We start from the raw sequence: 22,472 nt of genomic DNA, 5'->3' as shown, positions 1-22,472 counted from the left end.
TTTTCTAGCCTAAGAGCCAGTATCTTTGAAAGTATCTTATTATCAACACCAAGAAGGCTCATAGGCCTGTAAGATGAGCATGACTCCGGGTTTTTATCTTTTTTAGCTATCAATGTTATATTAGCCTGGTACATAGATTCTGGGAGTTTCGATTCTTCAAGTGCTTTATTAAAAACCCTTAATAATAAACTATTTAACTTCACTTTCATTACCTTAAATTCTACTGGGAAGTCATCTGCCCCAGGACGTTTCCCTGACTGCAGTGCAGATATAGCTTTATCCACCTCCATCAGTGTTATGGGTGACTCCAGCAGGCTGACGTGATCTTCAGAGAGCTGAGGGAATACTAAGTCGAGTTAAGCCTTGTTATGTCCATCTCAGACTGGTATAAATTTGTGTAGAATTCTCTAAAGCACTCATTAATCTGACGGTTTCCTACTTGCCTTTCACCATTCACATCACACATTAGGCTTATTAGCTGATTCAAAAAGCCGTCGTCTGGCAAAAAGGACGTCTCTTTCAGCCTTTCGCATTATCAAATTACGCAAAGATGTCCTAGCAATTTTAAGCTCACTTAATGTTTCAGCTGATTTTGTTACATAATATTGTTTCTCCAGCTTTTTTATATTATTCTCGATCTCTAACTGCCTTGTTAATCGTTGTTTTCTTTTATGACTTTTGTATGAAATAATCATCCCTCTCATGTAAGCTTCATAACTATCCCATGAGGTTCTCGGGTCTATCTCCTCTATAGCAGCGGTCCCAATCTTTTTTGCGCCACGGACCGGTTTATGCCCGACAATATTTTCACGGACCGGCCTTTAAATACAAGAGGATAAATACAACAAAATAAAACTAGTACCGGTACCGAAAAAAATATTTATTCATAACACACGTGAAAAGACCCAGGAAAACAGAGTTAACGATAAAAACGATAACAAAAAACCCTGAAAACTATACATTTCACACCTGAGCCTCTAGACTCACGGCCCGGTACCGGTCCAAGGCCCGGGGGTTGGGGACCGCTGCTCTATAGCATTATTTCTAAAAAATAATGTTGTTTGCTCTGTTATGAAATGTATACATTTCTCATCCAAAAGGGACAGTGTGCTCATCTTCCAAGACATGGGGCGCTCAATATGCCTCATGGGTTGAATGGTTAGGAGTGTGGTCAGAGAGACCTATATGACCAATCTTTACCTGCTGAACCAACTGACTGATACTTGGACATAAAAATATAATCTATACGAGATGCTGACAAGTGAGGGTTAGAGTGGAAAGTGTACTCTTTAGATAATGGATTATAGTGTCGCCAGATGCCCATAAGGTCAAGCTCATTTACAATTTGCCAAAGGGCTTTGGAATTTTTTGTCAAAGTAGATTGTGGGGGAAGTTGATCCATTTTTGGGCATAAAACACAGTTAAAGTCACCCGCTAATATTATATTAGCACAGTCCATGACCTCTAATTGACTAAATAATACCGTGTAAAACTCATCATCCTGTGCATTCGGCGCATATATATTATCTAGAAGAACAGTTTCCCCATGCAACATCCCTTTAACCAAAATATATCTTCCTTCATTGTCCTTGTGAGTGGCTGTAGCAGTGAAGGGAAGGTTTTTGTGTATAAGGGTAATAAACCCCCTTTTATTTGTGGAGTAGGATGAAAAAAAATTTGACCAACCCATTCTCTACAGTATTTGTGTTCATCATCTGTCAGATGGGTTTCTTGCAAAAAAGCAACGTGAATCAAATCTTTCTTCAGACAATTTAGACTTGACTTTTTTTCACCACATTGTTGGACCCTTTAACATTCCAAGTACTTATCTGACATATAAGAAGAGTAATATATATTTTGTGTTGTTACATATTTAACCAAATCTGCATTTGACCAGTCTGAACCTATCGACCAAAATAATTGAGCATAAAACAAGAACACTGGTTCCCAGCAAAACCTGAACACAAAGCCTGGAAACCTCAACCCTCCCCAACACAAATAACAAATCCTCAGCGTCGCACATGGTCTCATTTTCGGGGCTATTGCTGGCTGCTATGTCACTGCTAGTTTTCGCTTTGACTCCTCGTTTGCATATTTCTCTCTCTCTGCTTGAATCGAAGGTGTGCAAAAAACTCGTCTAAAGACATTATATAAACATTCGAGGCAATTTGTTGGCAAAATGAGCTAAAATACTAATATTTTACAGCTGGCCAGTGCAGAGCTCATAAACTCACATCTGCTCAGTGCAACGCATCACATGACACATCACGTGGTTAATAGGTTCAGACTGGTCAATTAATCCATTCTAAATACATAGGAGCAGGTTTTCAGGCTTGTCCCTCCACCACATTCAATAATCTAAAGATTGGCATCTTAATAAAATGCCTGGCTAATGTTGGGCTTGAGTAAGAAATCACACGTTTCCTTTGATAAACAGTTTAAAGGTACAGAGGTGAGCATCAAAAGCATACCTTTCCTTTGTAATCCACTAAACACACGAGCTGTGTAGTTGTTCTGTGACTGTACTTCACTTTCTAGGTTTTATGATGATTAAATACGCGTCATTGGTGACATGCAGGTGGGAACAAATTACAGACCACAGTGAAGATGGAAGATTCCAGGGCAGAGGCCAAAGTCGAGGCCTCTAAGCCTGTCGCAGCCTCTTCAGGGTCCCAGGAACCCAAGAGTGACATTCCAGATCTTTCCACATCATCCCTTGCTGTACTGCAGAGTGATGTTCAGCCTGTTGGCCATGACTATGTTGAAGAAGTGAGTTTGAACAAACTGGGACATACTTGGGAACAATGCAGGAATTCAAACTTGGAGTGTAATGTGTTGCTTTCTTTTCCAGGTCCGCAACGATGAAGGCAAAGTCATTCGCTTCCATTGCAAGTTGTGTGAATGTAGTTTCAATGATCCAAATGCAAAGGAGATGCATCTAAAAGGTCGCCGGCATCGCCTGCAGTACAAGGTTAGTCTTCAAGCACTTCCCCAAATTAACAGCTGACAGCAGGAAATGCTCTTTTGATAACACGTGTTCCTATCATACACATGAGGGAAAGCCGTCCCCTTATCCAGTCTGTGTGTTTGAGCACTGCACAGGTGAACTGAGCTAAACTCACCTATCTTCACATACAGTGTTGTGCAAGAAGTCACTTTGTTATTTTTTACTTTCATTCAGCCAGACTGTAGCAGCTTCTCCTCTGTGACGACAGGGCACATTTTCCTGCCACACACTGTACTTTATTTACTTCACTCCCCTTAGACAGACGCTCAGACTGCATGCCCTGCTTTGTCACGTCGCACACGCTCCTCTGGTCGTGCCCCGTTGTACTCGATGCTTTTCAGAGCCTCTCTCAAGGATGGAACCATTGTTGTCCACACAAAAGACAACTTGGCAGACAACTAATTTTAAACTGTATCTCACAGCACTTTGTTACAGTATCATCATCATGATGTCGTCCCTCGTGGCATATGGTCAGCGGGGGGCACAGCTGCTTAGCCTTACGTTTATAACCAGTCGAGTTCTTGATTGCAGTTTTTGTTTTGTAGAAAAAGGTAAACCCAGACCTCCAAGTAGAAGTCAAACCCAGCATTCGAGCCAGAAAGATCCAGGAGGAGAAGATGAGAAAGCAGATGCAGAAAGAAGAGTATTGGAGAAGAAGAGAAGAGGAGGAGCGCTGGAGAATGGAGATGAGGTATGGCTATGATCTTGTTATTAGTGGGTGGAGATGGTGGAGTCATGTATGCACCAGTGCCTTATCAAAAGGTCACCTATGGGCTGTAATATTATGTCTGTTTGCGTAATTGGTTGTTACATTTTAATAATAATAATTGCATTTATATAGCACTTTTTGGGACCCCTCAAAGCGCTTTACAATGCCACTGTTCATTCACTCTCACATTCACACACTGGTGGAGGCAGCTACAGGTGTATCCACAGCTGCCCTGGGGCAGACTGACAGAGGCGAGGCTGCCATATCGCGCCATCGGCCCCTCTGACCACCGGCAGTAGGTGAAGTGTCTTGCCCAAGGACACAATGACCGAGACTGTCCGAGCCGGGGCTCGAACCGGCAACCTTCCGATTACAAGACGAACACCCAACTTTTGAGCCACGATCGCCCCATTTTCCTTCTATAAAGTACAACAGATGATACATGCTTTTTTCCCAGGAGCAGTGAAACGTTTCTACATGGTGCAAGAAGCAGACAGATAAAATATTTGAGTGAGACCAGTTCTGGTTTACATTTTCAGGCGTTATGAAGAAGACATGTACTGGAGACGCATGGAGGAGGAACAGCACCATTGGGATGAGCGGCGTCGTATGCCAGATGGAGGATATCCACAAGGGCCTCCGGGCCCTCCTGGTCTACTCGGAGTCCGCCCTGGCATGCCCGGCCTGCAGCCTCAGGGGCCTGTGGTAGGAGATGTCTTTGGGGTTTTTGTAATAAGACACTAATAGAGTAGTTGTAAAATAAATAAGCTCTCAACAGAGCTTATGGTTGACGGTGCCACAGACTGAAAGCTCTGTCCCCCAGTCTTTAGTCATGTACAGGGAACAACTAACAAAGTCTGAGCCCATCACTGAAAACGATGAGCATGCTGGACTTAGCAGTGAACAAAAGGAAACAAGAGCCTGGCTGATCTTTAGGATATAGTTCTAGGAACTGTGGACCCCTCTGCTGCCTGCGGTTCTGTTGCACTAACGAACATTTGAGGAAGATTTATGGCTTTTGCAGTGAAGGCTCCAAGAACTTAGCTTTTCTCCTATCTCGTTGTGTATTCGGAGTTTGACTACGATGGCCATCTCTTGTTTGAATTAACAAAAAATGCAATTGACAGTTATTGTTAAAAAATAACGCGGTTTTTTTCTTGGTTTGGCTTTTAAGAGGTGAAATGTATCATTTGAAAGTCTGTTTTTTTTATACCTGTTTAAGCTTTTTGATCTTAGCGCTGGCATGTCATTTAATAAAACCTAAACCTGTTTGAACTGTTCCATCTTACAGCCTCCACGCCGGCCCGACTCCTCAGATGACCGCTACGTTATGACCAAGCATGCAGCCATCTACCCCTCAGAAGATGAGCTTCAGTCCATCCAGAAAATTGTGTCAATTACAGAACGTGCTCTCAAACTGGTGTCTGACATAATTACAGACCAGGACAAGACCAAAGAAGAAGACAAAGAGAAGAAAGAACCAGCAAAAGACAGGTCTGTGGGTGGATGACAATCTTTAGTTTTAGTAGTAGAACAGTCTTTGATGAAGCCCCTAACCCACCGAGACAGTTTCAAGGTCGGTCAGGAGCCAGTGCCGAAGTTCAGATCATTTCTGTTTGGCAGATCCAATAGCCCTTTACCACTGGTACGTACTCAGCCCGGCTCTTTTAGGGTGTGCGGTTAGGTTGTAGTAACCTTGAGGTTAGAGGTCAAGTTGAAATGTGTGATAAGCTGAGCACACAGTGATGCAGGGTTTTGATATTCATACTGTGGGTGCATCTACTAGGTGGCCATTGCCACTATTTTTAGTACCTTCTCCTACTTAGTACCTACTTCCAGCTGCGTTGCTATAACAACCCAAGGCACATTGAGGTGGTGCTGTTCACATGTATGTAGTGCTGCAGAGCTGTGCCCCCGTCTTGTCCCACATGTGTGCGCTGGGTCGGAGATGCTCTGAATCTCACTGTACGTGTGTGTAGTGACAATAAAAAGGCAAAACAACTGACACAGTGCAGTCGGTGCTCCTGGGGAAGGAGGGGGTGTAAGATTATGCTGAGAACCACTTACTCCAAGGTTTGACTCTCGTGTCCAAAGAAAAACTGATGTAGTGACATGGCTCTCCTGAGGCAGGAAAACTCGCTGACTTAGGGGGATTTCAAGTCTAATAGTTGCTGTTGTGCTTTGCTCATTTCCCAGAGCCCTGAAGGGAGTGATGAGGGTTGGTGTCCTGGCCAAAGGCTTGCTGCTCCGTGGGGACAAGAATGTCAATCTCGTCCTGCTCTGCTCTGAGAAGCCCACAAAGAGCCTCCTCACCTCCATCGTGGAGCACCTCCCCAAACAGCTAACAGTAATATCTTCACCATGTCACCCCACACTTGTTCTTTAGTGGCAGCTTTGACAGACACCCCACTTAGATCACCCGCCTCAGTTCGGACACAAGGCATACAAACTGCTGTTTTTATGAAGACCAACTTCTTTCTTCAGATTGCCTAAATATTTACTTGTGAATATGCCTCAGAGTAATGTTAGATGAGAGTATTGATACGGCAGCCTGTCATGTGACCTGTTGTGTACTTGCACCAGTTCCAGTATTTTTGTGCCCCACAGGAGACTTCCTGAGGGGTCCTCATGAACTGAATGAGGGTATAAACTGGAGGGGTTCAGCAGCTTTCAGGGATGAAGAAGCTCTGATTTTCTTGCTGCATATTACAGAGTTACCGTACGCACACACAGACTGGGGCTGCGATGCAGAGTAACCTCACCGCTATGAAGCTGGTTTACCTTCTTAACCATCACAGGGTTTAACTGTACATATGAAAGTGTCCACTGAGCTGACTACGTACGCCCCTCAAGTTATTTCTTTTGGAAATGAATTGATTTTCACTTTTTAAAAAATGTTCTCCTCCAGATGGTAACATCAGAGAAATATGAAGTCAAAGGGTCTGTCCAGGAAGCAGCCATCATTCTGACGTCCTGTACCGAGCCAAAGATGCAAGTGACAATCACGCTGACTTCACCCGTCATCAGAGAGGAAAATGGCCGGGATGGAGGTTGGAAACCCAAGACAGCCTTTCGCTTTCTTTTTTTGATATTTATCTCTCTGTAAAATCAGTTTCAGTATGTTGGTTGATGCTCTGAAGAGCACTGTCCTGCTGGCACACGGTGGTTTTGCCGTTGTAGTGGTCTAGTCCATGTTCCTTATTTGATTCAGCTGAAAGAGCTCATTAACATGAGAGATCATTTCTTACCTTTACTGTGTTGTGCACAGTGTGAACTGCCTTTATGTAAACAGCAAATTATAGTTTTTAAAACCTAAATGAAACCTCAGATTTCTATAATCTGCTTTATGAGACGTCCAACCTAAAGATTGTCTGAGTCTTGTAATTGCGTGGTTCTCATTACTACTTTGTTTTGTTGTAAAGAAAATGAAAAGGGTATGTGCCAGCAGTATTGCTCTCGTGCTTTTGCTCTGTAATTCTTACCTCTCAGATGCTATCGTTATCCTTTAAACAAAGCATGATCAGTGTTTGCATTGTGTTAAGTCTAGTTATTCCCAGGTGAGATTCTGTTTTGTTTCCTGTGTTTCAGGGGATTGTTTCCATTTTGTTGTTGGGAGACATACATTACTTTTTTTCCCAAATTTCCATCAAGCTATGCGACAAAAGACAATTCCTGTACGCGTCTAAGTGATAAATGAACAGACGTAGGAGACACGACATGTCTTAAAGTTTAATCTGAACTAGTTGTGCACAGGTGGGAATTTTGCGTTGCTTTTGTAATCAAGATTTGGCCGAGTTGGAGAAATTTGGTTGTGATTTTGTCACAGGAAACAAATGTTCCTTTTGTGTACTGAACACTTCACCATGCTGACGTCCCCTGTTCTAAAGTGCTCCCCTGAGTTGATTCGTGTCGTCTTTTTACATAAACTGCACTCAAAATTGGGCTCAAAGCAGCTCATGTTTAGCTAAAAGCAAACACCTTTAACCTCAGACATTATGGAAAAAGGAGTACAAACGATTTGAAGATGGTCAGCTATTCTACTGAATCAGTAACTGTGATGATTGTTCTGAGGATTATTCTTAGGGGAGTATTAATAAAAGTTCAGGAAAGGAGACTATGGCAGAGGAATCTGTGGTTGCACCTGAATATGGCTTCTGGTATATAATGATTGTTGGGGTCTTATTCCAAACTACTGATGTTAGGTTTTTGCATGCATGATATCCTAACCCTTTTGTTTTCTTGTACTTCTCCTCTTCAGCAACCATTGCTTCCTCTTTTTATATATATATTTTTTTATCTATATCTATATATATCTATATATAGATATATATATCTGATGTAATATACAACTTGAGCACAGAGTTAAATTTTTCCTCCCCCTCACTTTCTTTCGACACTAGTACATCGTCTCCTATGAAAGGGTTGGTAGGGCCTGAGAGCTTCGGAAGGATTTTTGACCAAGGTTTTCTCACATCCCAAAAACTTTGCCACACCTACTGTTGCTGTGCCACTTTTTTTATCAGGTCACTTGCTATTTGCCCGTTCTTCCTAATTGTAACACAGTTCATCATTAGCTGTCGAATCCCTTGATTCTCAGTGCTTGAACAAGAAACATCTACAAAACGTCCATATTAATTTACCAGTTGCCAACAAACACAATTACCTGATAAAACAGTTTTGGCTTCAAACATTTGTGACCAAACACTCAGTGTAGCTATGGTATTGGTCTGTTCGTCTTAGGTGAGTCTGTAAACATAATGACCTAACATGCTGTACACTGTCTGCAAACAAAGCTTTGACATTAGTGTTTTGCTGTGTTTTTCAAATGTCAGTGATCTCTTTGAAATTCTGAAAAAGCAAGTGTAGGTTGTTACGGAAAGAGAAGCTGGTATGTGTGGCAATGTGTTTGTTCTCTGCCAGCCTCGCTGACCTGGTCAAACACCCATTCCTCATCACCATTTTGACACTTGGAATTCATTTTTAGATGTAACCTCGGGTATGGTGAAAGACCCAGTGGACGTCTTGGACAGGCAAAAATGCCTTGACGCTCTGGCTGTTCTGCGCCACGCTAAGTGGTTCCAGGTTCGGAACATCATTTTACTTTCTTCTTGTAGCCTTATGAGATGCATTATTTCAGTATATTCATTTGTTTGGTTTTTTTGGGTTATAATTAAACTATTTATAGCAAAAACACACACACATATATTCAAGGATGTCATCTGTGCCAACAAAAATCTGGTCAAAGTATGTTGTATGTAGAGATGATAACCCAAGTTCATTTGAATCTCTCACAAAAAAACCTAGCAAAGAATTGGCATCCTTGTATCCCCAATCCAATTTAGACTGACATATAGTGACATGTGATTCCATAAGGCTGCACAGTAACCAGCACAAGGTTGTACCATCCAGAAGTGCTTTCATGTTCAATGTTTGTATTGTTTTATTCTATATATTTTGTACAATGAGGATTGAGAGAAAAAGGAACATCTGTATATTTTGCTTTGATTTTGCTACCAGGCAAAGCACAGGCAAAGTAAAACAGATTTCCTTGCCTCTTTCAGTCCTTATATTCTCCTCTCAGGTGGACTCTTGTACTTTAAGTCCCTGTTTGTGAGATACCTGGACAAATCTGGGGTCAGGGTTTAGAAGATGGCAAGAAAAGTCCTCATTTCTTGTGCATCTTGCAAACTGTGACTTCCCTTACTAACTGCGAGGTCCAAGACTACTGGGAATGGCAGCTGATTGCAAACAGTTATGGCTTATATGCAAATCGAACCATACTCAAGCTTCCATTATGCACAGTAGTATTTGGAGCCTCTACAATGAAACTGATTAACGTGTTTGGTCCATCTCTTATCACGCTGGGTCACTCCATAAACCTAACTTTATTGCATCAAAGGCTAGAGCCAATGGTCTTCAGTCCTGCGTGATCATCATCCGAATCCTGCGAGACCTCTGCCAGCGAGTTCCCACGTGGTCAGCATTCCCCGGATGGGTAAGTGCCATTAACATTAGACCTCAACCGCAGTGCGTTTTGACACTTTGCGGTTTTTATAATGGAATTGTAAAATTCAGAGAAACACTCTAAACAACTTGTCCGGAACTGTTTTTATCATCTAAGAAACATTTCTAAACTCAGGCTACTGGTGTCAAAGGCAGAACTTGAGATGATTATTCATGCTTTTATCTCTTCTCGTTTGGATTATTGTAACGGTCTTTTTACGTGTCTTAACAAATCAGCTCTGGATCGCCTTCAGTCTGTACAGAATGCAGCGGCAAGACTTTTAACTGGTACAAACAAGAGGTCACACATTACTCCAGTTTTGGCTTCTCTTCATTGGTTGCCTGTAAATTTTAGGGTTCATTTTAAAATTTTAGTTGTAACTTTTAGAGCTCTGCATGGTGAAGCTCCCCAGTATATCTCTGACCTGTTGAAACCTCATGCTTCATCCCGAGCACTTAGGTCTTCAGGTCAGAGGCTACTGGTGGTCCCACGTACTAGATTTAAAACACGTGGGGATCGGGCTTTTCAGGCACTGGCACCTAGGCTGTGGAACTCTCTGCCGTTGTCTTTACGCTTTCTGGACTCTACTGACTCCTTTAAAAAGCAGCTGAAGACATTTTTATACAAACGGGCTTTTAACTAATTTAATTAATTTTAACTTGTATGTCTGATCTTACTGTAAAGCACTTTGTGATTTTTATCTGTGAAATGTGCTATATAAATAAATTTTACTTACTTATTTTTTACTTAGAAATTTCTATGGTGGTCTTGACTATCCTTCAGATGCCCCCCCAGGCACCTCATTGTGTGGGTTAATATGCTGAATGAAGTCTGTTTAGTGCTGGAGGAAATGGTTCATTTGTTGCTTTGCCTTCATGTGCATTGAATTGATATTACAGTCACAGAAAGTGTTGTGGTTGTTTTGATAAATCAGATTCTTAAAGACTAAAATGAAACGAGAATAGAAATGAAATTTCCTTAATTTTCCATTTCTGATTATAGAAGAATGTTCTCATGAAAAATAAAAATGCAGGGACGAAGTTACCCTGCCCAGGATGGGTATACAGAGGCCCCACTACAGAGTCCCGTTCACAGCTGGTGGGCAAAGAGAAGACAACAGTCCACCCTCCTGTGGCCTTACCACCTCCAGTAGATGCCATAAGGGTGAAGTGACAATCAAGGGTAGAGGCTGTGGCATTCCAGTTCCCGGCTGCTGGGACTGGCTATAGAGATCAAAAATGTGACGTCATTTCCGGAGTAAAACCGCAAAGGATTGTAGGTACAAGTGGCTACTGCGCACAAGAAAACGGTCACACAGAGATAAACAGAGACGCAAAGAATGGCAAGAAGCTGTTGTATTATTAACTGCCATAGCCGGTCGCATGACAGCCGCTGGAAGCCGACGGGTAAAGCGATCGGTTTTTATCGGATTCCTTCGTGGAAGAAAAATTGTTCAAGTCATGTTTCCGAAGTCACGAAGAGGCGACGGAGGGCCTGGATTGTGGGGCAAGTCCCGAAACACACGGTGGTACAAGAAATCCCTTTCACTGGAAAGAACAGTGACTGTCGCTGCCCCTCTCTCTTCTAGTACTGCGGAGCGAAGAGACAGACAGGACGGCCGGGGACGTCGCTGGGTTTTCTTTGCCCCGTTCTGATTTTAGTGGGGCGACCATGGTTCAGGAGGTTGGGAAGCTCATCTTGTAACCGGAAGGTTGCCGGTTTGATCCCCAGCTCTGTCTGTCTTGGTCCTTGTGCAAGACACTTCACCTACTGCCTACTGGTGTTGACCAGGGCAGCTGTGGCTACAACTGTAGCTGCCTCCACCAGTGTGTGAATGTGAGAGTGAATGAATAGTGGAATTGTAAAGCGCTTTGAGGGTCTTGAAAAGCTCTATATAAATGCAATCCATTATTATTATTGCTGTGGCTGATGCCACTGGACTTTTAGTGTTGTTTTTATGTTTTTACTGTGTGTTCTCCCTGGCCAGAGGTGTTTTTAACTGTTTTAAATCTTTTATGTGAAATAAATTATATTTTGGTAATCAAGTTTTATATTGTTCTATTGCCTTGGCTACTCCACTGCTCTGTCTGTTTTTTTGAAGGGTTGCCCTTTACTTAGAATAAAACCTGGTGTCCACCTACGTATCGGGCTACTCGGCACATGTCAGTGTCCTGTACCCATCCGCCGGTAAACTGGAGCTGGGCTTGTTGCAGGAATCTGAAGTTACCAAACCCTTCATGAGTGTATGCACTCACACTTAGGACCATATAATTATAAATATGAGCGCGATGAAAGCTGGGCAGCACGCTAACGTCTTTAGTCCGCTCTGTGTGCTTGTATGGGTCTAACCCTTTCAACCCTTTGATTTTTTTTCCTCGTACCTTTTTTATTTATTTATTTTTTAATTTTTAATTTTTTGGCCTTTTGTCTGTCTTGTCTGCCGTGCTCTCCTTCGTTTTGTACATAACTGTTTTTGGAGCAAATAAAATGCAAGTAGGGATTAAAACAGCAGAATTAATGATTACCCCTTGCTGGAAGTGCTAGCGCTTGATGCAGTGTTTTAATTTTGCTGCCACTCGTACCTGCAATGCAACTCGTGAAAGTCACGTGGTCTGTCGATCTCTGAATGTCACCTCTTTGGTTGGGAAGGAGCCTGAACTGATGTGTGAGGCTAAAGAGACACTCTGGGATCTGATCCAGTCTCGAGTTGTCCTTGGTTAGAGGCTGTGGGCAGGGGTGGGTATTCTTGTACCCCTCTGGCTGGCTACCTGTATGTTGGGATTTTTCCAGTGAATATTTGGTATATTGGGACTCTATTGTTTCCATTGACCTTTGTGTCAGGGAACAAGTCCTGACTTATCGTTTGTAGTTATGCACTGAAAAACAGTTCCCAGTACCCATTCTGCTTCAGCCGTTTCTGCTGGTACTGACTTGGTTTTTAGGGTTTTCCATTAGGTCGTAGTACCTGGTACCAGGTAATTTTTTTTTTTTTAGTCTCTATTCGGCTGGTGTACTAAGCGATCGAAGTTCATTCAATGTACTCCATTGTTGTGTTGTGTGAGTCACATACTAATGATGTCATGGGGCTTTCCACTGTTTTGCTGTAATGACCTCACACACATTAGTTGGTACTCGATTGTAATGGAAAACGATTACAGCCGAGTAGAGTCTAGCCGTGTTGAGCCAAGTGCATGCTAGTGGAGAGGGGCGTTTAGAGCCACTGGGTGCAGTGCTGGCGGGTAACCATTTCTCAGCGCTAATGTCCTGCTGAGAGACTTCGACCCTCATGTGGCCAACGACGGTGAGACCTAAGGGGGCATGACTGGAAGAAATGGCCTGCCTGATCTGCGCCTGAATGGTGTCTGGTGTGGACATGTCATTAGCACACAAGTCCAATAACAGAATACCATATTTGAACATAAGGGTGTTCATAAGTGCACGCAGCACTGGGACACCCTAGGTCACGGGTTGATTTTGTAATTTGTGCACTAAATGTGGATGGAGTGCTACTGAGCTCAGGACGTAATCCGGCAGTGGAAGGGCTACTTCAAGGATCTCGTCAGGCCCACTAACAAGCCTTTTGTAGATGAAACTGAGTCCAGGGATGAGGGGGAATGATCCGTCCAGTACCGGTGGCCCTGGGATATATCGGATCATGTTGGTGAGGAGCATCAGCTTTTCATTTTTGTTGTGGAATGCTGGACCAGCTCATTGTCCCCTTGAGGACATTTGAAATGACTTGGGAGTTTGTCCTTAATTCTTAAGGACATGACTTTAAGGTCAGGTTTATCGGCTGTTGATACTTGTCCAGTATCTTCAGATTTTTATTTTTTTTTGTCAGGCCACACTGTGCACCCTGGAGAAATCTGCCAAAAACTTACAGATGTTAAAGCTGTGAGAATTCCTGCTCTAAACGTCTTGGTGCATGCTCAGTCCATAAACACAGAAGAGCCATCAGGCCAGGACTCTGCAGTCTATTCACACCTACAGGCCAGTGGACACTCTTTCAATGATGAGGATGTAACATCCTGGACAGGTAGGAACGCTGGTTTGAGCGCCGAGTCAAGGAGGCCATTTACGTGAAAAGGGAAAGACCATCTCTGAATCGAGGAGGGGGCCTAAGGGTCCATCTGTCACCATCTTACAATGCTGTGATTGTAGCCATTCCCCAACTCTCTGTGAATGGGACTCATGGCCATTGATCAGTGGTTGTTGATCAATGGTTGTTGATCAATGGTCATCACGGTTTGCATATTGATGATCAATAAACTGAGATCCCAGCCCATTGTTCCTTCAGTGGGCTGTGAGGTCAGTGTCCTGTTTATAAGGTGAGACTGAAGAAGTCACATGATGATGATGATGATGATGAAACGTTTCTCCCACTGAAAACATCTGGATGAGCAGAATCAGCTGTTTGGGATACTGCTCAAAGCCATTTCAAACCTTCCACTGAAAGTCTGGCTCCTGACTGTTGAACTGTGTAAATGCTGAACTCAGCAGCTACAGCACTAACAAAGTCAGAAACCTTTCTAAAGCTTTGCTGGTATATTTGAAATATTTAAAGGTAGTGTAAAATATTAGGTATCTTAATTAATAAAAGTGGTGTGAGAAAAGCCACGATGCTGTTCCCAACCATCTCTAACATCTTCTGTTCCTCTGTGTGCTCTGTTCAGGCCATGGAGCTACTGGTCGAGAAGGCCATCAGTAGCGCGTCTGCCCCTCTGAGCCCTGGTGATGCACTGAGACGTGTCTTTGAATGCATCTCCTCTGGGATTTTACTCCCAGGTAAGGTGGTTTGGCTTTCTTTTGCATTGTTAGTTTTGTACTTGAAGAAAATTGATTCCATTTCTGTTCTTAAATCAAAACTAAATGGCAGAACGGTGGGCCAGTTCTGCTTCTGTTCTTGGCTTTTGTTGAGTTATTAAAGTTTTGTATTCTCCAGATTTTATTTCTTTTCAATTTTTTCTTTTTGTTTTGGGGTTATCTTCATTTCCCCTCAGTTAAATTATATTTTTCATTAGTTGCAGTCATGTTAAATGTTCTAATATAGGTGGTATTTGTCAGGGAAACATGTAAGAAATGTCTAATAGTAGCAAAATGTCTTTCAGCTAACTTCACAGTGAGTTTTCTGGGTTTAAGCTGTTGTCAGGCGGCTCTTTCACAGGAGGAACTGAAACCATTGTTCTGATCAAAGCTACAATTTCCCAATTTAAATAAGGCTATTTCACCACTCCCACTGACGGTCATTGTGTGACTGTGGTGAATGCATTCATTATGAATCAAACTTCCTTCCCTTTGTTCTGATCTGGGATCTGATTGCTTCAGTCAGGGAAGCTGAAGGGCTTCAGTAAAATATCACCAACAAAAATCAACCCCTGTAGCTCTTCAGTGTCCACAGGTCAGAGGTGCTGAGAATGTGAAATACTGAGGGAGCACGGAATTGTGAACATTTTCAGGACTGATTTTATAACCATGCAGAAGTATTGGGTGTGTTTCTGTACCCACGTCCTTTATTGCTCCTAATTCAGCTAGGTTTCTTTTAGCCGTTAACATTTGTTTACCTCGTGTGCTCTCCCGACACTTGGATCGCGTTTCAGTGCAGGCAAATTCAAAATACATGCTCCAAAGGAACACTTTTAAGAGCACACCAGATGCAGATGTCTGGGCATGAAGCTGTGTGCACCCATGGCTGTAGATCAGGAGGCCGATCCAAATAGCCTTGGGGGAGATAGCAAGCCCCAGTTTTTCTGTGATGCATCCTTTGGAGCCGGGGTGTGAATGTTAGAAAACAATTAGCATAGGAAAATGCCCGGATGAATGGAGCAAGTTATTTGTGGTGAGTTTTTGCAGCAAGTGAAATCGTTCACTGGCAATCAGGATAAGATGGTCCGAGTTTGTAGAGTAGATTTGCTTCTGTTTGCTAATGTTTATAGGACCACCTTGTGTCTTCCTTTTATATTTTATTTTCCCTTGCTGTAAGAGCTCTAAGAGCAGTAAAGGCTGCACTTGGTGTAAACGCATCTAATGCTTTATGCAAGAAGATATAAAGAACCAGATCTGTGACAATCAAAGGGTTTGATGGGTGGTTTTATATTCACATTAGAAATCGTAACGTATACTCAAACCTCCAACATCTGGCCTATTGGCTGGTTGGTGTGTTGATCAGTAGGATTTGAATACCTCCTAATGAAGTGTGTTTTTCCCACTAGGTGGACCAGGACTGGTAGATCCCTGTGAAAAGAAGCCCGTGGATACCCTGGCGACTTTGGGAGAGCAGCAGAGAGAGGACATTACCTCAAGTGCCCAAGTAAAAAAATCGATATCTCTGTAAACATGCAGACACGTTTAGCATTTGAAAATATTTAAGATGAGTTGCTTTTGTTTGATTTTTAAGATTGTGGTTACATGATCATAAAGCATTTCTCCTTCAAAGATCTGAGCAAACCACCTGTTAGATTCAGCACCTGGCAATCTGATTGTTGTGTTTGACATCATTAGCATTAGAGATAAGATCAGATGACCTTTATTAGTCCCACAGGTGGGAAATTTCTTTCGTTATGTAGCAGAAATTAGAAAACACTGGAATGGAATAAAATAAAAATAAGATACTATATACAGTAGAATAAAATAGAATACAAATGCTATATACAACTGAGTAAAAGAATACAAAAGTACAACTTTGTCAGAAAAAGAGTATTACACTCAGTGTTATTGCACATGTGTGGATGTGTTTGATCAGTTGAAGTCTTTGTTGTGGAGTCTGACAGCAGTGGGGAGGAAAGACTTGTGAAATCTCTCCGTCCCACACCGTGGGTGCCGCAGCCACTGAAGGAGCTGCTCAGTGCTGTCAGAGGCTCCTGCATGGGGTGGGAGATGTTGTCCAACAGGGATGACAGCTTAGCCACCGTTCTCCTGTCACTCACCACCTCCACTGGGTCCAGAGGGCAGAACAGAGCTGGCCCTGCGGATCAGCCTGTTCAGTCTCTTCCTGTCCCCAGCAGACCACACCGTAAAAGATGGCTGAGGCCACCACAGAGTCATAGAAGGTGTTCAGGAGTGGGCCCTCCACTCCAAAAGACCTGAGTATCTGCAGCAGGTACAGCCTGCTCTGCCCTTTCCTGTAGAGGGCGTCTGAATTATGAGTCCAGTCCAGTTTGTTGTTCAGATGAATACCAAGGTACCTGTAGCTGTCCACAGCCTCGATGTCCATACCTTGGATGTTCAGTGGTTGCAGTGGAGAATGCTTGTGCCTGCGGAAGTCTACCACCAGTTCCTTGGTTTTACTGGCGTTGATCTGGAGGTAGTTCAGCTGGCACCAGTCCACAAAGTCTTGGGTCAGACCTCTGTACTCCTTGTCGTCCCCATCAGTGATGAGGCCGACTATTGCAGAGTCATCAGAGAACTTCTGCAGGAAGCACTGGGTGGAATTGTGGGAGAAGTCTGCAGTGTAGATGGTGAAGAGGAACGGAGCCAGAACCGTTCCCTGTGGGGCCCCCGTACTGCAGACGACCCTGTCCGACACACAGCCCTGAGTCCTCACATACTGTGTTCGGTCGGTGAGGTAGTCCAAAATCCAGGTAGTGAGGTGATGGTCCAGGACCGTGGGAAGAATAGTGTTGAAGGCACTGGAGAAATCAAAGAACATGATTCTCACAGTGCTTCCAGCGGTCTCCAGGTGAGAGAGGGAACGATGTAGGAGGTGAATGACGGCATCGTCCGCTCCAATGCCAGGCTGGTAAACAATCTGAAGTGGGTCCAGTGATGAGCTCACCAGGTGCCAAAGCTGAGCTAGGACCAGCCAATCCAGGGTCTTCATCAGGTGGGATGTCAGAGCCACCGGCCTGTAGCTGTTGAGGTCCTTGGGGCGTGAAGTCTTTGGCACTGGTACAACACAGGAGGTTTTCCAGAGCTGTGGGACTCTTCCCAACCTCAGGCTCAGGTTGAAGAGGTGCTCCATCACCCCACACAGTTGGTCCGCGCAGGACCTGACGACCTTCGAGCTGATGCCATCTGGACCCGCTGCCTTCTTGGCTTTAATCCTCCTCAGTTCCCTCCTAACCTGGGTGGTTGAGAGAGACAGGCTGGAGCCTTGTGTTGAGTGTGTATTAGATGCTGTTGTTGGGGGTGGGGGGGAGTGAGCAGGGTGAGTAGAGGACGTGTGAAGTGTCAGAGGTGGAGCAGCAGCAGTGGGGGTGGGTGAGTCTGCAGCCGATGTTGCAGACTGTCTCATGGCTGAATCAAATCTGTTGAAGAAATGATTCAGTTCATTTGCCCACCTCACATCCCCCCCAGGCAGAGAGTTCTGATGTTTGTGGCCCGAGATGGTTCTGAGGCCTCTCCAGACTTCACCAACGTTGTTTTGCTGAAGCTGGTTCTCCGTCTTCTAACTGTAGCTGTCCTTCCCATTCCTTATCAGTCCTCCATTAGATGAATACAAACCCAGTATATGCTCTATCCCTCGTCTGCACGCTGTCCTGTCCATCCTGCTCACTCCCAGGGAACATCTCTGACTCTCGTTGCTCCCACCACTCTCTCCCAATAACTCTGTCTTCTGACCTCCATCCTGCTGACAGCAGTGAACCCCATGATGATCCTGCTAGCGTACTCTGTACCCGTACTCCAGCGTGGATGTCACGTTAAATCCACCTGCAGCATTCCCGGCCTTGCTTCCCTTCCTCCTGGTGCCCCAGTGGAATTACTGGCTTTGCCCTTCTGTCAGGTTTTTGCCAAGTAGTTGATCAGGTCACACAAAGAGTAAATAACCCCCCAAACGTGCACATCCGAGACTGTTGAAAGCTTTGCTTCTGCTCTTTGACTCAAATGTTCTCCAACTTTGTGTGTTTAGTTTGCTCTTAGGCTGCTGGCGTTCCGTCAGATTCATAAAGTTTTGGGAATGGACCCTCTACCGCAGATGAACCCTCGCTTCAGCATCCGCAACAGCCGGAAGCGTCGCCGTGACAACAGCGATGGCACAGACAGCTTCGAGGGCGAAGGCAAAAAAGACAAGAAAGATTACGACAGTTTCTAAGCTTGCGTTATGAATTGAATCTACATACCAGCTGTACTAAAATGTCGTATGCTCGTCTCCTGTGTACTGGCTTCTTTGTTTTTAAGCTCCAGGTGTACCAGCCTAACTACAGCCTGACTTTGTATGACACACACGTGTATTGTTATTAGTTGTAGATTTCTTACCGTGAGGGCTGAGGACTCTGTGCTAGACGGACGTTTTTACCTGACGTGCTTCTTACAAGAATGAATACAGCAGAGCTTGTGTCACTGCTCCCCACCTGTGTGTTTAAAGTGGAGCCGGACTGAAGTGTAATGTGGGTCAGAAGGAAGCGTGAGGAGAAATATCAATGCCTTCATTCATCTGTACAGTTGCATTCAGAGCTGGTCTGTGTTTTTGTTGTTATTGTGAACCTTTTATTTGGCCAACAGATATGTCAAAGTTCCTGTATCCCTGTGCTTAATGCAAGTGCTGTTTGATGCTGTGGTCTTGTTACGTTTCAATGCTAATCTACACTTCAGATGAAGACCTATGGGATGCAGCAGACTATGAAGAATATTTCAGTGTTGAGATACCTTTGTTAGTAGTGACATTGTAAGCCCAGGTATGTAGTTTTGTCTATTCATTTGCATATATAATAAGTATTTGTGTAATCTATAGATGTAAAAAGACAAGTTTTGATTTGTGGAAAAAGTGGCTACGTTGACACTGCCGACTGTTCTGGCTTTTAAATTAGTTTTCTTGTGTAATGGGGATTGTATTGGCTTGCTTGCCTCATACCTTGGTTAGGTGCTAAATCAGTTCTGTCCTGAGGAAAAGGAATAAAGATTATTACTGACTGAGAGATGTCTGTCCTCCTCTGAATGTTCACTGTGCTCTGCTCGCACGTCCAGCACAGTAAATGCATTTCCACCTGTTTCTCCGGAGCACATTTTTCCTCATGATGCAAGTAAGTACCCTGCTGTCCCTACATTTACTCACTGACTGACCCGTTCAGCTGCTTGGTAAGGCAAGTATGTGGGCCAATCCCATGGCAGTAACTCGGGCATCGATCAGAATCTGAGGAACTTTATTGATCCCAGAGGGAAGTTTGCTGCTATAACAACTCAACAAGCACTTTCATAAAATGAGTGCAGAAACAGAGATGATGATAGAGAAATACTAACATAAATATAGAGTTACAAATGTAAAGGACTTGCGCAAATATGTTGTGTACAAAAGTGACTGCATGGAGGTGTGAGTAATTTATAGTCAGGATGATCTGAAGCTCAAACTGAGCATGAGAATAGAGCGAGGGGAACTGCAGTGTGCTGGTTAGTGCTGTTGTGTATGAGTGTAATTACAAACCACCTGTATGCAGGGTTAAGTGTTTTTCTATCTTTGACTTTTCTGAGTCACAAAGGGAAGGAGAATGAACACGCGTGTAACGAATGTTCTTAAAACGTGGTTATTTCATCGGGCCTTCAGCAAAGATGCAGAGGAAACGAGGTCAAACACCAAGTGGGGAGAAGCTGAGCGACAGATGAGACAAAGCTGTCATCTCCTACGTAGCAGGTTTGTCACAGAAATTCAGAAACGTTTTCTACAAGCAGGACATTGCAGTGCATCTCAGACCCAGCCACACACTCGAGCTGTAGGTTGGCTCGACCGTGGCACATCCAAACGTGCACCAGGACCCTCATCGCTGCCTGCAGCCTCAATTTTTATTTTAGGACCTCTTTGGCTACGTTCACACTGCAGGTCTTGATGCTCAATTCCGATTTTTTGATCAAATCCGATTTTTTTGTCGTCTCGTTCACACTACAAATAAAATGCGACAGCAAACGCGCTCTAGTGTGAACGCTCAAAGCGGCCCGCATGCGCAAAAGAAGATGTCACACACAACGCGCTCTGTTTAGACCAAGAACAAACAGTATTGTTTGACTGATGGCCGTTAATATAAAGACTTCGGACTTTACGTTTCCCAATTTTTGCTTTAAGTTATTTTGTTATTTACATAATAATGTAAATAACCTAATAATGATCCTTATTGCTGTTTAAGAGAGGAGCGGTGCTTCAAAGGATAGCTGCAGATTTCTGTCAGAATCTGCAGATTATACAGTACAAATAAAATGTTTACGTTGTCTTCCCAACAGTTTCACTGACATCTACACTGGATGGCTAGGAAGCGTTCGCGATGTCTTCTCGGGCGCTGATAATTGGCTTCAGTCTTGTGTCGGTGACGTAAAAGGCGGATTTAATGCGACTTGACCGTTCAAACAGCAGTCGCTTTCTAAAACATCGGATATGTATCGGATTCAGTACCACATACGAAAGTGACCCAGATCGGATTTGAAAATATCGGATTTGCGCCGTTCACACTGTCATAGCATGATCGGATATGGGTCGCATAGGGTCAAAAAAATCGGATTTGATGCGCTTTCGCCTGCAGTGTGAACGTAGCCTTAGTCTCCTGTTCCACACCTGTTTTTGGTTTTCACATGCAGCAGACTGCTTAACAGCCTGTTTCCCTCCTTTTTACTGAACACTTTAATAGCAGCTGTATCTCTGACCAAAGCTAAACGGGGAATGCTGACACATGCAGGATGTTACACAACCCTGTAACTTGTTCGTAGAACAAGGCTGCAGCTGGTAGGACCAGGCTGCATGAATGTGTTATATGCCATATTCTGTTTCTTTTTACCGAGCAGACTAGTCTATTTCCGCAGCCACAACTTTAACAAACTGGAGATTCATTTAAACATTTCCTGTGATTCTGTTCGTGTTGCCTCGAAATCAAAAATGTCGCTCTGCTGTTACTGCAGCATACTGCAACTTCTGCATGTGTGTACGTTGCACATTTTGGAGAAGCAAAGCATGAAATGGACACAGTGAACCAGTGTGTCTTTTAGCTTTTTTACAACCACTCTTTCAAGGTTTTTGTTTTTTTTTTTAATAAAGGAAGGTTGAAGATTGGCCTATAATTAGCTAAGACAGCTGGGTCAAGCAACAGGTTAACTACTGCCAGCTTGAAGGCCTGTGGTACACGGCTGTTTAATAGAGATTGGTGGAGTATGTTTACAGTTGAAGCATTATTTAACCTCACTTTGATGGGACATTTTTACTCTTATTTGTATATTTACATTCTTTTCTAAATAAATCAAGTCACCTTTGACCACGACTGCTTTACTTTACACTAAACTTTGACTAATAATCTATCACACTGTCAGTAGGAGAATATGAGTCATGAGACATTTTAATGCAAATTACGCAAACAAAACTAATGCATAAAAAAAATCTGCCTGGTGCTACTAAGAATTTATTTTCAAGGGAGGAAGATGTTATCAGAACCAGCAAATAGAAATCCACAATGTATCACCAACTGCTGCATCTGTAAGAGACAAAAACACAAAAAAAAAAACCAAACATAGAAAATACACAGATACATAAATCGAAATCTTCTTGTCGTGTCAGTGAGGGTGAGAATGTCTTTGTCACAAATGTGCTTGATAACGAGGGTGGGAAGCTGCAGCGATGCCCTCCAGAAGCCTGGAACCAGAATATGAGAGAGCTCCTTGCCTCGTGGTAAATGGACTGGTTCTTATATCGCACTTTTCTACTTTATTTGAGCACTCAAAGCACTTTACACCACAGGGCTGAGGGTGATTATAGGAAAGGTGCTGGATCAGCCCAAAACCACATGGGAGGAACTTGTTAAAGATCTGTATGCAGCTGGGACCACAGTCACCAAAAACACCATCAATAA

The 22,472-nt window shown here is 43.4% G+C and overlaps 1 protein-coding gene across 2 annotated transcripts in view; it reads left to right on the top strand.

Moving 5' to 3' along the window:
• zfr (zinc finger RNA binding protein) overlaps window positions 1–19,571 on the top strand; it is a 41,405-nt gene extending 21,834 nt beyond the window's left edge. The window contains exons 9-20 of one of the 2 annotated variants that reach the window (XM_080893322.1): window positions 2,579–2,769; window positions 2,852–2,971; window positions 3,553–3,698; window positions 4,256–4,421; window positions 5,008–5,210; window positions 5,913–6,063; window positions 6,625–6,766; window positions 8,701–8,798; window positions 9,616–9,711; window positions 14,394–14,505; window positions 15,930–16,027; window positions 18,566–19,571. In XM_080893322.1, the coding sequence (XP_080749448.1) occupies window positions 2,579–2,769; window positions 2,852–2,971; window positions 3,553–3,698; window positions 4,256–4,421; window positions 5,008–5,210; window positions 5,913–6,063; window positions 6,625–6,766; window positions 8,701–8,798; window positions 9,616–9,711; window positions 14,394–14,505; window positions 15,930–16,027; window positions 18,566–18,748 (1,706 nt within the window). In that variant the 3' untranslated portion in view covers window positions 18,749–19,571. Of the gene's footprint in view, window positions 1–2,578; window positions 2,770–2,851; window positions 2,972–3,552; window positions 3,699–4,255; window positions 4,422–5,007; window positions 5,211–5,912; window positions 6,064–6,624; window positions 6,767–8,700; window positions 8,799–9,615; window positions 9,712–14,393; window positions 14,506–15,929; window positions 16,028–18,565 lie in introns of those variants that run through there. The other variant, XR_013972955.1, reaches the window with a different exon arrangement.
• The last annotated feature ends 2,901 nt before the right edge of the window (window positions 19,572–22,472 follow it).

Source organism: Rhamphochromis sp. 'chilingali' (genome assembly GCF_963969265.1).
Source record: "Rhamphochromis sp. 'chilingali' genome assembly, chromosome: 10".
Taxonomy (NCBI): Eukaryota; Metazoa; Chordata; class Actinopteri; order Cichliformes; family Cichlidae; genus Rhamphochromis; species Rhamphochromis sp. 'chilingali'.
Note: the sequence above shows the minus strand (reverse complement) of the source record. Positions and strands in the feature narration are given on the sequence as shown.